The sequence below is a fragment of the Callorhinchus milii genome, unplaced genomic scaffold, assembly GCF_018977255.1.
Source record: "Callorhinchus milii isolate IMCB2004 unplaced genomic scaffold, IMCB_Cmil_1.0 Scaffold5, whole genome shotgun sequence".
NCBI classification, from domain to species: Eukaryota; Metazoa; Chordata; class Chondrichthyes; order Chimaeriformes; family Callorhinchidae; genus Callorhinchus; species Callorhinchus milii.
In genome coordinates this window covers 4,783,739-4,800,196 of record NW_024704746.1, presented here as the reverse complement: position 1 = coordinate 4,800,196, position 16,458 = coordinate 4,783,739, and the positions used below count along the sequence as shown (strand labels likewise).

Genomic DNA, 16,458 nt, shown 5'->3' with positions numbered 1-16,458 from the left:
TCGAAGAGTAGAGTCTTGACACGTGCCTTGAAGGAGGGAAGGAAGGGAGCGAGGTGAAGGGACTATGGGATGGAGTTCCAGAGGATGGGGACAGAGAGGCTGAAGACATGACCGCTAATGGTGGGGTGGATCCAGCAGCGGACGTGGAACAGGCCAGAGCAACACAATAAAGGTCCCTATACACTGTCTGTCCACACTCCCAGGACAGCAACAGCACAGGTTAGAGATAGTCTCACACACACACACTGTCACACACAAGCAGTCACATTCAGTCTCACACACACAGTCACACTCAGTCTCACACACACAGTCTCACACACAGACTCACACAAGCTGTCACATTCAGTCTCACACATACACACACAGTCACATACACACAGTCTCACACACGCAGTCTCACACACAGTCTCACACAGACCTTGAGCAGTTCCAGCTCCTCTTTACTCGCCGCCTGCTGTTTCTCGAGCCGTGAACTCAACTGGGAGCAGATCTGTGAGAAGCCAAAAGAAGCTTCGTCAGACTATCGTCCAGAGCTGGCAGCATGTCCCCATGCTCCCCACCTCCCCCTGCCCTGCTCCTGCCAAACCCCCACTTGCCCCTGTCAAACCTCCACCTGCTCTTGCCAACTCCCCTACCTGGCCTCGCCAACCTCCCCCCACCTGCACTCGCCAACTCCCCCACCTGCTCCCGTCCCCCCACACCTGCCCTCGCTAACACCCCCACCTGCCCCTGCCAAAACCCCCGCCCCCACCTGTCCTCTACCTGTTTGTACTCAGAGATGATGGCGCTGGTTTTCTTGACATCACTCTCAGCCTTTTCTAATTCTCTGCGGAAAACCTCCTTAATCTGTGGAGAAAGAAAGTCACCATCAGAACATCAACACTTGCCAGCCAGACCCTCACACACTGTATATACACACACTGTCTCCAACAACAACAACTTGCATTTATATCGTGCCCCTCACCAGGGCAGCGTCCCAGAGCACTTACACTGAGATACATTGTACACACACACTCACATCATACTGTATACACACTCAAGAGATATACTGTACACACATCGTATACACACAGTATACATACTCAATAGATATATTGAACACACACACAGATAGTGTATACAACAACATTACATTTATAGAGCGCCTTTCAAGTCGGGGGGACGTCCCAAAGCGCTGAACAGTCAGGCATCGGGGCCCGAGCATAGGGAAGGGATGGTGCAGGGGTGAGGGAAAGCAGAGAGGTGGGAGGGCGGCCAAAGGCACGATCGAAGAGAAGGGTCTTGAGACCGGCCTTGATGGAGGCAAAGGGACCGTGGGATGGAGTTCCAGAGTGTGGTGCTAGAGAGGCTGAAAGCCCGGCCACCGATGCTGGGGCCAGTCGGGCAGGAGACATGGAGCAGACCGGAGCCCGCTGAACGGAAGGAGTGGAGGTGCTGGTGCGAGCTGGAGGTGCGGAGGCCCTGCACAAGCCAATCAGGAGTGCCTCGGTATTGCTGACGTTGAGTTGGAACAAGTTGTCTCTCGTCCAGGAATTAATGTCGGAGAGGCAGTCGGTCAGGACGCCAGTAGTCCTGGAGTTGAGGGTGGAGGCAGAGAGATAAGAGTTGGGTGTCACCCGCATACATGTGGAAATTTACCCCATGTCTATGGATGATATCACCAAGGGGGAGCATGTAGAGGGTGAAGAGGAGGGTACCGAGGACAGAGCCCTGAGGAACTCCCACGAGACGGTGCAGGGGCTGGAGAAGCCGTTCACTGCGACCAAGTGGGTGGTGTGAAAGGTAGGACCTGAACCAGTCAAGGACAGAACCTTGAAGGTTGAGGTGGGACAGGCGGTGGAGGAGAGTTGAGTGGTCCTCGGTGTCAAAAGCAGTGGAGAGGTCGAGGAGAACGAGGAGACAGAGGGAGCCCTGGTCACATATGGTCAGGATGTCGTTTGTGACCTTCACCAGAGCAGCACGGAAACCCGATTGGAGGGGTTCATGCAGGGAGTGGGAAGAGAGGAATGAGCGAAGCTGGGAGGCAACGGCTCTCTCAAGGACATTGGATAGGAAAGGAAGGTTTGAGATGAGCCGGTAGCTGGATAGCTTGTGATGGGTCAAGGGAAGGTTTCTTCAAGGTGGGGGTGATAATGGCTGTTTTGAGGGGGGAAGGACCAGTGCCACACTGTATACACAAACAGAGGCTGTGCCAGTACTGAGACGGACAGACAGAAAGAGGGAGAGAGAGACTATGTTGGTACAGAGATTGTGATGTAACAGTGAAACACACGCAGTGCGACTACAAGGGAGACTGTACAGAGAGAGAGAGAGAGAGAGCGTATCTGTACAGAGAGGGACAGTGTCGGTACAAACAAGAGCTCTATACTTGTGCCGACTCTTCCTCCTTTCTCCTTTTCTCATCCTCAGTCTCTACGAGTCGCTGTTTTGTCTGTAGTAGCTCCTTGTTCAGTACATCGGCTTTGTCTTCAGCCTGGTGAGGAACACACATGCAATGTGACTGTACTAACAGTAAAACACACACACACACAGTGAGACTGTACTAAAAGTCACACACACAGGGTGACTACTAACAGTGACACACAAACACAGCGTGACTGTACTAACAGTGACACGCACACACAGTGTGACTTACTAACTGTGAAACACACACCCAGACGCACACAAAAACTGTGTGACTGTACTAAAAGTGTCTCTCTCTCTCACACACACCAACAACAACTTGCATTTATATAGCGCACTTCATACCGGGTAGCCTTTTGGTGCATTTAACAGTAAACATAATGATGCTTAACATAGTGCCTAAGGTGGGGGAGTGTGTGGGGTGCAGTGTGTGGGGGGAGGAGGGGGGGGGGCGGGGGTGAGGGGGTTTGAGAACAGTGCAGCTGGAAGCGTCCCCTTACAGTAACAGCTTGTGAGGGCATCAATCAGCTGAAATCAGTCGCAACATAGGGACAACCCACAGCGCGTTATCCTCAGCCTCTCCTCCAACTGCAAGCTGCCCTCCTCCCCCCTCCCCAGCCTCTCTCACTGCTACATCCCCATTCTCCAAACATCCTAGTGAACCAACACTGCGGTACTCTAATACCCTTTCAGGAATGCAGCGTCCGAAAGTGTACACAGCCTCCAGGTATGACAGCCACTCACTTACCTGGTCCAGGTCACTGCGCAAGGCAATCTTGCTCGTCACCAGCTCGTGAGCCAAGTCATCGTTCTCCTGCTCCAGGCGCAGGCTGGCTTCCTGCAGCCGCCGGTTCTCTCGCTACAGAGAGAGAGAGAGAGAGAGTGAGAGGGTTTCGACAGAGAGAATGGGGGCTCACCAGTGATAGAGACTCAACAAACTCTCCAACTACCGCCCCATCTCCAACCTCCCTTTCCTTTCCGAGATCCTGGAACAATCGTTGCTTCCCAGCTTCGCTCCTTCCTTCTAGGAACTCCTCCAATCAGGTTTCCGAGCTGCTCACTGTCTCCTCGTTCTCCTCTGCTGCCTTCGACACTGTTGACCATTCCATCCTTCCCTACTGCCTTTTCTCTCACCACAAACGGCTTCTCCTCCAGCCCCTGCACCGTCTTGTGCGGTGCTCCTCAGAGTTCTGTCCTCGGTCCTCTCCTCTTCAACATCTGCGTGCTTGGTGGCATCATCCGCAGACATGGGGTCAACTTCCATATGTATGCGGATGACACCCAACTCTATTTCTCTGCCTCCACCCTCGACTCCAGGACCACTGCTGTCTTGACAGAATGTCTGGCAGACACCAAGTCCTGGATGAGAGCTAATTTTCTTCAGTTGAACGTCAACAAGACCGACACTCTCCTGATTGACTCCCGTCAGTACCTCCACAGCTCAGGTACTGACAGCATCACCATCCAAGGATGCACACTCCACCTCACTGAGCCAGTCCGGAATTTTGGCGTCTTGTTTGACCCTCAACTGTCCTTTCTACCCCACACAAATGCCTTCCGCAACATCGCCCGGCTCTGCCACTGCCTCACCCCGATACCCTCATGCATGCATTAGTCACATCTAGGCTTGACTACGCCAACTCCCTGCTTGTCGACCTTCCCAACTCTTCCTTCTACAAGCTGCAGATCATCCAGAACTCTGCAGCTCGTGTCCTCTCCCGCACCAGGCTCCGTGACCCTATCGCTCCCACCCTTGTCCGGCTGAACCCAGCTCACCCACACCCCACACTGACCACCCCCTACACCCCACACTGACCCCAACCACAACCACACTGATCCCCCACCCCACACTGCCTCATTCACCCGACCCTCCCCATACTGACCCCCACCCTCCCCACACTGACCCCCCACACATCCCACACTGACCACAACCACACCCCACTGACCCCCTCTCCCCTGACCGCCCCACCCCACCCTGATCTCTTCTCCCCCCACTGATCCTCTCTCCTCCCACTGATCCCCTCTCCCCCCACTGATCCCCTCTCCCCACACTAACCCCACACCGACCCCCCCCTCTTCTCATACTGAACCCCTCTCCCCACACCGACCCCCACACCTCTCCCCACACTGACCCCACCTCTCTCCACACTGCCCCTCCTCCCCACATTGAACCCACCTCTCTCCACACCGATCCTGCCCTCTCCTCACACTGACCCCCCCACTCCCCACACTGACCCCCCTCACACCCCACACTGACCCCCCCCACACTGACCCCTCCCACACTGACCCTCCCTCTGACCTTGTATCTGTCGATGGGATCTTCTTGCTGTGCCTGCTGCTCTCGCAGGGCCTGGTATTCCCGCTCGTACTTCTTCAGCTTTTTGGTGGGAACCTGGAGAGAGGGTGAGAGTGTGTCAGAAAGCAGTGACCAGGCACGCTGTGCTTACCACAATATAGTCAGCACATCTTGTGAAGCACTTTGAGATGTCTCAATGACGTGATAAGTTGCTCTATCAAATGCAAGGATTATTATTATTATAATTATTACCAGAGGCCTGAGCTTGCTGGTGGCCAGCACACTGACCAGCACATCCTCCTCCTCCACCAGACTGAAGACGTGAGCATTGTAGGCGGCCGAGATAGAAACTTCCTCCATCATTTTGTCAGAAAAGGTTAGATGATAATAAATTATATAAATAGGTTTCTACAATACAGGTCAGAGATGAAGGGGTCTTGGCACGAGGCCCGGCTCCGCACAGGTTAGATCTCGCTGCTGGACACGCAGGGACAGCAAGGCCATTCCTACTCGTCCGCACTGTCCTGCTCCTCAGTATCCACACTCAGCACCGCTCGCCACACCACAAACAGCGGCATCGCTTCCCAATCTTCACCCTCAATCCTCAAACATTCCCTCCTGCTCCTCCTCGGGAGGGTTTAAAGCATGGTGGTCTTCAGGTCTGCTCCTTGGCTCCCCACACACCCCTGTACACACACACACACCGCCTTCAGACATGCACACACAATGCCAAAGAAACAAGCAGCAGAATGAGACAGCAATTCAGTCTGAGAAGCTGAGCACTTCCTGGGTCACAGTTTGTGGCAGGTGCCCTGTGTGCAGTGTAACCAGGTGAACACACTGCCACACCCTGCAGCAGACGCCAGAGAAAGAACAGGTTTTTCCGGCCCAAAAATCAAGAGCCGCGGTTAAGGTGAGAGTGTTGGTGATTCAGAGGGAAGCCTAACATTTAATCGTGGCACAGCAGACATCTCCCTGCATTTCCCCATCGATACATCCATATGTCAAAAAGATATTCAATTGTAAAGGTTCTTGATTCTGTAGCCTAATTTCAGTTTATTGAAAGGCCTCTCGGTTGGGTCGAGTTCCTCCCAATCCAGGGTCGGGTTTCTCACTATCACGTCCAGGCTGACTCCCTGCTCGCTGGACTTCCCAACTCTTCTCTCCACAAGCTGCGGATTATTCAGAACTCTGCAGCTTGTGTCCTCTCCTGCACCCTATCACCCCCATCCTGGCCCGGTTCCACTGGCTCCCCATCTCCAGAAGATAGAATTCAAAATGCTTGTCATCACATTTAAATCCTTCCATGGTCTTGCTCCTCCGTAACTAGCACTGCAACCTTCCTAAACCCTATCAACCCGCTCCGCAACCTTCCTAAACCCTATCAACCCGCTCCGCAACCTTCCTAAACCCTATCAACCCTCTCCGCTACCTCCTCCTTTAGCCTTTCTGCCCCACTCTTTGGAACTCCATTTACACTGCCTTGTCACCTTCAAGATCTGTGTTAAGACTTACCTCTTTGACTGTGCCTTCAGTCACCCCCACCCCACCCTGCCCCCCCCCCCCCCCAATTGGCCACAAAATATAGTTAATTCACTTCACAGTATGTCGTGTGAAGTGCTTTGAGATGCCTCAAAAATTTTATAAGACGCTATATGAAATGCAAGGATTCTTATTATTATTGTTCCCCCCCACCCTTCTCGAATCCAACCCCCGTCGAGGTGCAAACCCTCGACTGTCCAGCACATTGGGATCTAGTGAAAGGCGCTGTACAAATGCCAATTGTTGTTGCTGTAAACTTTTTGGTAATTCTATATTATACAATCCTACAGAAGAAATGAGTAAAAAGTATTTGATACAGTTCGGAGTGCAAAGAGTTAAGTAACAGAAAATAAAATGGATTCTGAATGGTAACTACACTATTGAGAATCTATTTGAGGTACGGAGAGGGGGCAGGTCAGGCAATGTACATGGAGAGGAGGGCTGTGAGGAGAGGCTGCAGAGGTTCGCACTCTCTGGCGTGGAGGGAAGGGTGAGGGATGATACGATCAGGATTTGAGGATAACGGCAGTGAGAGACAGCCACTAAACAGGCCAGGCTGCTCCTACCCCTTTTTTTTGCTTTAATAAAATTAGTGGAAGCCGCTTAGCTGGATGCCGGTTAACCCAGCCCCGATTCACTTGTATTCTTACCTGTTTTAAATATGCCTGTTAATCCGGACAAAATGTTGCACTGGTCGCCACTGCGCTAACTCACTCACTCACTTGGCCCTTCTGTGTCTCGAGCGGCTCCATTCGGCCACGAGGGGCTCCTGGATGGAGATGGGAGGAGTCAAATTGCGACTGATTGACAGCGAACTCCAGCTATTCTCAAGCGGCTGGAGTTGGGCTGTCAATCAGTGAGGGGGACGGAGGAACAGGCAAGAACAAGGGAGGGAATGGGAGGAGTCAAATCGGGATTGATTGACAGTTGGAGCTGCTTGTGAATGGGTGGAGCGGACACACAAGCGGCTTCAGACTGTCAATCAACTCGAAGCTGCCGCTAATCGGACCCTTTCCTGTCCAATGGGAACGGCAATGGGTGGGAGGAGGCACCGCCCCACTCCTCTGCTGGACGTGAAGGGCTAAGGGAACTTTGGTTAGTCTCGGACGCCGCTTAAATCGGACAAAATGACCATATCCGGATTATGCTGCTTCCACTGTAGATTAAATGGTTCCTTTGCTTAGGTGAGTGTCTAACACGCAGACACCCATTATCATGCTCCAGCAATTGTACTGAAAACAAACTACTACACCCCAACTAAACCACACATGGAAGCTTCTCTGTGTGGAATGGGCTGCACACTCAACAACAACAGTTTACATTGATACAGTGCTTTTCATGCAGGGTAGGATCTCGGAGTGAACAGTGCGGTAAATGGGGAGAACAACATCAAATTACATTTGTATAGTGCCTTTCAGGTCGGGAGGACGTCCCAAGGTGCTGGACAGGCAGAAAGGAGATGACCATAGGTATGGTTGACATGCAAAATCATCATGTTCAATCAGAAGACAGGCAGAGAAGGGCGTGAGGAGGAGGCATAGAGGCAGGGAGTTCCAGAGTGTCAGGGCTTAGTGGCCGTCCTCAATTCTCCCCAATTATTTAAATATCTTCAACCCGAAGCACCGCCTCATCACGTGAACCATGTAAAGCTGGGGCCTAAGGTCTCAGTGTGTGCTCAGACAGCTGTGCTGTTTCAAGTGTCGCCCTGTACTTGCAAGTGACCCGCTGGCCCCTCACTGGAGATAGAACCAGGTCTAAGAGTAAGATTAAGCTCAGTACTAGATCAGGCCTTTACACCTGAGCTGAAAGGCACACCCTGATCTCCTGTATCTGGTGTATAAGAGTGACTGCAAACTGCATGCGGCTGAGAGACCAGTGTAGTGCTGAGGCTGGCCTGCCCCAGTGCGGGAAGCTGACTCTCACCTTTATATTACAAGCGTGTTCCAACAGCCTCCTGGCATTCTCTTCTGCCCGGTAACGCTTGGGCAGCTGCACACGGAAGAACTTCAGCGTCCCCTCAAAGTCTGCTTGCAGCAAGTCATCCTTCGTGGTCTGCGGAGTGAGAGAGCGAGTGGTCAGACCATCTGTCAGCCGACATACAAGAACCCTAACCCACTCCCACTAACCCTAACCCTCCTGGTCTAACTCTAAAATTCCCCTTAACCCTAAGCCCCCAACCATCCCCCGCTAACCCTAACCAGAATACAATCAAGAGAATTCCCGAATGCTCAGTATAAAGTAATACATTCATGAGCCCAAAGTAAATTTGACAAAACTCCAGCATCTGGAGGGTCCAGGAACACCAGTCACGTCTAAAACTCCCCCACAAATGTAAAAAAAACCTAACCAAATATAAGTGCTACGGCACAGTTTGCCAAAAGATAAACCCAAACAAACCAGTGACGACATGACAAAATCAAGCTTGTTACTGTGGCACAGTGTCTGTCGTCAGGGACAATTGCCTGTTGTGTTTGAGGGAAACTGGTATATGTTGCCTGATACACAAATTGACGGCCGGCAAGGATTCAATGTATGCTGTAGCCTATATTTCCAGTTCGGAAAGGGCAAGTAAGAAAGTTAGCAATACAAAACAGGATTAGATCCCCCAAAGTTAAATACAATTTAGACCAGAGAGGATCCAACCTCTTGGCTGATGCGGGCCGGATGCCCTATTGGAGAAAGGTGCGCGGGCCGCATAAGCAATATTTATGTGTTTCTCTTCCAGAAATATACGAACATTTACACATCACCTTTTTCATGTTGGAAGCATGTCTGAATGCACTCGACACTGTCGGCTGGGCACCTGAGCTGGGGATGTGAGCCCAGGGAGGTGGGATAGGGAGGGGAAAAGATGACCAAAAGCACAATCAGAGTTAGTTCTTGATGTGCTTTGAAAGGGAAGGAAGGGAGTGAGTCAGAGGGACTCCAGGAATGGAGCTCCCGAGAGCAGGGGCAAAATGGCGATAATGGGGCAGATGGAGTGGGGGGGACATGAAGCAAGCCGTTGTTTGCTCGGCAAAGGGAACGGCCAGGTCAAGAGGTTGCAGAGATAAGATGTGCAGGGAGGGGGAATGATGGATGTAGAGGAGTTTCTCACTGGGGAAAGTGGGAGCTTTCTGTGAGGAAACCGCACAGCACGCTGCTCGGTGGCTGAGGGAAGCTCCGATCGTCTGTCCTGAACCACAGTGAACCACAAAATGCTGCCCTCACTTCTCCTTTTTCTCTGCTTTTTCACTCTCTTCGTTTCTCTCTCCCCATCGTGCACTCTCTCTCTCTATCTCTCTCAATCACTTTCTCCCCTCTCTCGCCACCACCCCCCACCCGCTCTGCCAATCACTCTCTCTCTCTCCCCCTCAAACACACACTCTGCCCCTCTCAATCAGCTAAGCGGGTCACTACCTGCAGCGGCAGGAGCCGGCGGATGGTGAGGGCGAGGTGGTTAAGGAGACTCGCTTGCCTTCCTGACAGACAGTAACCACTGGCATTATTTTTACTCCCCGCGCTGCGTCCTCCCAACCGCCAGCTCCTGCCACTGCCATGAGAGGATGATCGGCGGGGAGGGAGGAAGCGGACGACCCAAAGTTGTAAATGGTCTCGGGACGGATGAAATCATCCGCCGGGCCAGATGCGGCCCACGGGCCACCTGTTGGACTACACTGATCTAGACAATTCCCGAAGGTTCAGAATAAAGCAATACATTCACGAGCCCGAATTAAATTTGACAGAACTCCAGCATTTGGAGGGTCCGGGAACACAAGTCGTGTCTAAATCTCCTCCCAAAATGTAAAAAAAATCTCAGCCCCAGCCCAAGCTTCAACACCCCCCCCCCAGCCTCAACCCCAACCCCTAATCCCATCTCAACCTCAGCCCAGTCCCCAGCCCCAACAAGCTCACCGGTAACAGCCGGGGGACAAACAAGCGATGCCCCATGCCCAACAGCTCCAGCAGTCGGCACCCGTACGCTGCCACCATCTTGTGCCTCTCATCCTGTGTCTCCTGGCTTTTCAGGAGAGGGTTCTGGACGGTGGCAAGGGAGGGTGTGGAATGGGAGAGCTCCTCTCCAGCCAGCAACACACAGGGCGGATCCAGCTTGCTGGCTCAGGTCAATAACCAGCAGAGACTGTGGGCTTCACACTGGCGGCTGGTAACAGCTGAGAGCAGGGCTGCCAGTGAGGGGAGAGACTGCAGCTGACAGCAGCGCGGGAGGGAGGGAGGGATGGAGCTGAAACGTAGGCAGTGAGCTCACTGGCTGTGTAGGGAGCAGGCAGCTGATGTGAATGTGTAATGAGGGACAGTCAATGAGCATTCAGCTCGCGTCTCTCGGGAGAGTGTCTGGTCTCAGCAAAGTCAGCCCCACACCGTGCCCCACCCCATCACCACACGCAGCCCCCACCACTCCACCAACACACAGTCTACCCACCACACCCACCCACACAGCCCCCACCCACCACACATACAGCCTACCCACCACACCCACCCACACAGCACTCCCCACACACACCCACAGAACCCCCCACACACACCCACACAGCTCCCCACACGCACACAAAGACCCCCACAAAACACAGCGCCCCCACAAACTTATGCAGCCTCACACACGCCGCCCCCCACCCATACACACACAGACCTGTCCACACACACACACACACATACACACACAGCCCCGAGAACCACACACCTCTCCCCACTGGCCCCGAGCACACACACATACGGTCCTCTCCGCCCCCCCCCTCACACACACAGCCCTGGCACACAACCACTGCCAGCCCCCACCTACACAGTACAGCCCTAGCACAGCACAAACCTGTTCCCAGAGTCACAAATCTCAGACCAGTGATGGATGGGGGTGGGAATGGTCGGGAAATCTGAGACGAGAGGTGGTGAGGGTGATATTGGGATGTGAATTTGTTTTATGTCCAATTGTTAAACCGAAGTCCCATCTGCCTGTTCAGGTGGATGTTAAAGATCCCATGACATGACTTGAAAAGAGAAGGGAGATTCTCTCTCCCCATGTCCCATCCAACAATTCCTCTAATAAAATTGGTCACTCACTTCATGGCTGTTTGTGGGACTCAACCTACTCCAGTGACCCTTTGCGAAGTGCGATGAGACTTTATGTTATACGGGCTGTATCAAATGGGAGGATTTTTCATTACTTTATTCTAGGACTTTATAGAAGAGCTTCAGATACATTAGAAGTAATGTATTTATTTGAAGGGAATATTAATTGCATTACATGAAATAGTAAGGCCTCTCCGCTTTACCCAATTTTCACAGATCTACCCTTGCCTGGTGCGATTCCTATCCCTCTCACCGTCTCCACTTTGTTGCCTCTAATGGTTTCTCCTCCAGCCCCCGCACTGTCACATCTGGCGTCCCCCAGAGTTTTGGCCCTCTCCTCGTTAATACCTACATGCTCCCCCTTGGTGACACTTCCACATGTATGCAGATGACACCCAACTCTATCTTTCTGCCTCCACCCTCAACTCCAGGACCAATGCTGTCCTGACAGACTACCTGTCGGACATCAAGTCCTGGATAAGGGCAAATTTCCTACAGTTGAATGTGAACAAGACTGAGGCCCTCCTGATTGGCTCGCGCCAGTGCCTCTGCACCTCAGGCTCTGGCAGCATCAACCTCCAAGCCAGTCAGGAACCAAGGTGTCTTGTTCGACCCTCAACTATCTTTTCTCCCCCACACTCAAGCCATGACCCGCTCTGCCTTCCCTCACCTCCGTAACAACACCCGACTACCTCAACTCTCAGGCCGCTGAAACCCTTGTTCATGCCTTCATCACCTCCAGGCTCGACTATGCAAACGCCCTGCTTGTCAGTCTTCCCAACTCCTCCCTCCACAGGCTGCAGATAATCCAGAACTCTGCAGCCCGTGTCCTCTCCTGCACCAAACTCCATAACCCCATCTCCCCCATTCTCACCCAACTCCATTGGCTCCCTATCCTTCAAAGGATCCAGTTCAAGATCCTGGTCCTCACATACAAAGCCCTCCGTGGCCTCGCCCCACCCTACTTCTGCGACCTCCTAACCCCCTACCAATCCGCCCATTCCCTCCACTCAGCCGGCTCTGGCTGCTCCATATCCCCCAACCCACCTGCCCCACATTGGCGGGAGAGCCCTCAGCCACTCTGCCCCCAACCTCTGGAATTCTATCCCCCAGTCACTCCGCCTCACCCCCTCCTTAGCCTCCTTCAAGTCCCGCCTTAAGACTCTTCTCTTTGACCATGCGATCGGCCACCCCCCTTCCCCTCCTCTCCCTCCCCCCACCCATGACCCCAGCTCGGGTCTGAAATGCTGTACTCTGTCCAGCGCCCTGGGACGTCCTCCTGACGTTAAAGGCGCTATACAAATGTAATCTTGTTGTTGTAATAATAATCCTTGCATTTGATATAGCGCCTTATCACGTCATTGAGACGTCTCAAAGTGCTACACAGAATATACTGTAAAGTGAATTGACTGTATATTTTGTGGGCGAAACACTGGTTTCTTACCTCCAACAGAGCGAGCGCCACGTTGAATATGATGCTGATGCCCTGAAAGCAGAAATTGACATTAGTGCTGAACCTCTGGCTTTCAGTCCTCTCTCCTCTCCTGGGCCTCCAGAAACCCAGCCGTCATGTCGACCCTACTACTTGTGTTGCTAAATCATCCTTTTTTCACCACTTTCCATTTCTCTCTCCACATTAATGTTCTTGCTCCTCGGGCTCCCCTTTCAATGAATTTAGAATTTAAGTCCCTTCGGGTTCAAACACACACACACACACAACCACTTACGTCTCAGTGACCAGAACTGTATGCAGTACTCTAGGTTCAGCCTCACCTGAGCACTGTACAGCCTGAGTATGAGGTCTGCAGATCCGCAAACCATCTTACATTCAACAACTTGCATTTATATGTCATCCTTCTCACAGGGTATTGATTCAGAGAGTGCCAAAATTAATATATACGAGGACCCAGGACAGGCCCTGAGGTACCCCATTTAATCCCGCTCCCCATTGTGACCTCGCTCCCCTAACAAACACCCTTCACTTCCTTCCCTTCAGCTAATTCTGAATCCAAGGCAATATATTGACCATGATACCCAGTGACCAGTTTGTGAAGGAAACTTTCATGTGGTCCCTTGTCAAACATCTTATGGAATTCTAGATACACTAGATCATTCAGCTTCCCGCAGTGAACTTGGGCTGTCAGCTCCTCGAAAAACCCATGAGATTGGTCAGATAATTCAATCCCCTTTGTGAACTGTGTTGCCTGTCGATTATTAGTTTATTTTTAAATCGGTAACCTTCCACTTCCTTTCCAGTTTTTCCACCTTTCCAATTACAGAGGTCAGGCTAATGGATCTGTCGCTGTGCTTGATAATGGGAACAACCTCCGATGCTGTACATGAGTCTGTGTCCAGTTTGTCATGTTGTGTCCACGTGGTATAATCTCTAGAAAGTCGTCACTTAATGGCTGGTGCCTCCTGATATTTTCCAACCTACTATGGGTTCCTTAGGCTTTAAATTCCCCCTGACTAGCTTCTGACTGTTAGAATACCATAGAACAACACATGATAACACGTGGACCTTATGTCATCCCATGCCTTCAGTGTGGCAGGAGGACCTTTACAGGATAGCTTATGACTTGCCAGCCACCTGGATGTTCTCTGGGTCCAAATCTATTGTCGCATATCAGGCTTACTCAGCACCAACTGCTTCATCCAGGTCCTAATATCCTCCGGCATGGTTGCGGGGTTACCACTGAAGCGAGACGAGAATGACCAGAGTGCCCTTCACCCCTCCCAGTGCGGTCCTCAGGACAGTGGACAGGCAAAGGCTGGTGTTCCCAACTGATGCCCCTCATATCTTCCAATCAGGGTCCCCTCGAGCAGAGCATAATGCCACACTTAGGGGGGCCCACCATCATATCCCACTTGGTGGCAGTTGACAAGATGGCCGATCCAGCTCAAAAGTCCCCTGGTGAGGCCGGCAGCAAGAAAATATCATCCGCAAACAGAAGTCGCAATCCTGTCAGAGAGGCCTGGAACAGATACCCCAAGTCCTTCTCCCTCGATGCCATTCAACAGGTCACTTCTGAACACATCAAATAAGGTGGGTGACAATAGGCAGCCTTATCCCCCTATCAAGGCTTGCTGAGTCTACTGTCAATGATTAAACAGATTTCGGAACTGGAATACACATTCATGAAAATTAAATGTTAGAGTCAGAGAAAGAGAAAATCAGAAACAGAGCGAGAGAGAATAGAAAATTGGAGACTCGAGAGCAAGGATAGTAGAGTGTGAAGTGCTGCTTGTGTAGCGATTGAATAACTGCAGTTTTCCACTTCAGTCCATATTTCAGTGGACTTAGAACTGAGATCAGGAGTGTTTGCTCACACACAGACAGAGGGCTGTGAGGATGTGAACGGTCGGCCCAGAAACCTGCAGAGATGGGATCAATAAAAGAGACAGAGCCGGAGGTAGTTGGGACAGGGCAGGCATCGGCATTAAACGATCTGACCAGATCTAACACACTGGGACAACAGGCTGTGTGGGCTGAATGACTTCTTCCTGTTTTCCCATTCTCCCCACATGCCCCCGTACTTGGATTCCCATGTTCCTCTGAAGAAGATGGGAAGCTCACACCACAGGGAACCTCTGACGGGAGAGGGCAGTAGATCTGACAAGTGAGGCAAAATGGTGCACACATGCACACACAGAGGCCCTGAGACTATGGAGCTCTCGGCCACAAACTGGTCCAAGCAGAAAATGGTGTAGCAAGCGGAGGGGGCATTAGACAGTGTGGCCAAAGGGTCCTTTTCTGTGATGTGATAATGTTCCTGCCATTCTAGTGAGTCTCCTCTCCACCAGTGTCTCTCCTCTCTGGCTAGTCCTCTTGTCAGGCTCCTCACACAGTACGGATCGATTCCAAGATCCTCTCAATCATCTACAAATCCCTTCAAGCCTTGGCACCTCCCTACCTTTTTGATCTGATTTCTCCCCACTCCATTACCCGCTGCCCCCACCCGGCTGGCTCTGCCCTCCTGCTTTCTCCATCTTCCCTTCTGCTCCACCATCAGCGGCTGTGCTTTCTGCCAATACACCCCAAGTCTTTCAAACTCTCTCCCTGAATACCTCCGCCTTGCCTCCTCCTTCCCCTCTTTTAGATCACGACTGAAGACCTTCCCCTTCAACCGTGCTTACAATCACCTCCTCCCTCCGGCTCAGTGTCAGGCTCTGCCACTGTTAAGCACTCTGAGTCGCTCTGTTAAACTCAGAGTGCTTAACAGTGGCGGAGCCTGACACAGTGTGAAGGGAGCTATATAAATGAAACTTGTTGCCTTCATTACATTCATTACATCGAGGCTCGACTATGCAAACTCACTGCTTATCGGCCTCCCCAGCTCCTCCCTCCACAGGCTGCAGATCATCCAGAACTCTGCAGCTCGTATCCTCTCCCGCACTAGGCTCCACAACTCTATTACCCCCATCCTCGCCCAACTCCACTGGCTTCCCATCACACAGAGGATACAGTTCAAGATCCTGGTCCTCACCTTCAATGCCCTCCACGGTCTTGCTCTCCACTACCTCTTCGACCTCCTAAGCCCTTACCACCCTGTTCGTTCCCTCCGCTCAGCAGGCTCTGACCTGCTTCACGTCCTCCGCCTTGCGACCTTCCAGCATTCTGCACCCACCCTCTGGAACTCCATCCCGCAGTTCCTCCATTGCGCTCCCTCCCTCGCCACCTTCAAGACCCACCTCAAGACCCTCCTCTTTGTCTGTGCTTTCGATCTCCCTGCTTCCCCCACTGCCCTCCCCCACCCTGACCCTCAGCTCGGGTCCGTAACTCTGTCTGTCCAGCGCCTTGGGACGTCCTCCCGACGTGAAAGGCGCTATACAAATGTAATTTTGTTGTTGTTGTTGTCGTCCTGCTGCAATATTGGAAAAGAGAAGGGATTTTGTTCCCCAGTGTGCTGGCCATCAATTCCCAAAATAAAAATTGGTCATAGCCTTCATGGCTGCTTGTGGGTCATTACTATATGCAAATTGGCTGCCGGGTTCGCCCACAAAAACAGTCAGTCCACTTCAGTGCTTTGGGGCGTCCTCTCGACGTGAAATGGTGCCACCCCAAATGCTATTATTCAAGCTAAACCAATATTATTGTCATTACAGATTCACCAGTAATTGGGAACAGTCTATTAAAGTCAACCTAAGTGAATCCT

General features: G+C 52.0%; 1 protein-coding gene across 3 annotated transcripts in view; it reads right to left on the bottom strand.

The window, feature by feature from the left end:
- The window catches only part of LOC103184759 (RAB GTPase activating protein 1-like), a 30,352-nt gene that overhangs the window by 1,310 nt on the left and 12,584 nt on the right, over positions 1-16,458 (bottom strand). For 2 of the 3 annotated variants that reach the window (XM_007902937.2, XM_007902938.2), the window contains exons 19-25: positions 12,747-12,788; positions 8,165-8,293; positions 4,703-4,795; positions 3,152-3,262; positions 2,369-2,473; positions 763-846; positions 419-490 (exon numbers count right to left, since the gene is read on the bottom strand). In XM_007902937.2, the coding sequence (XP_007901128.2) occupies positions 419-490; positions 763-846; positions 2,369-2,473; positions 3,152-3,262; positions 4,703-4,795; positions 8,165-8,293; positions 12,747-12,788 (636 nt within the window). Of the gene's footprint in view, positions 1-418; positions 491-762; positions 847-2,368; positions 2,474-3,151; positions 3,263-4,702; positions 4,796-4,951; positions 5,464-8,164; positions 8,294-12,746; positions 12,789-16,458 lie in introns of those variants that run through there. The other variant, XM_007902939.2, reaches the window with a different exon arrangement.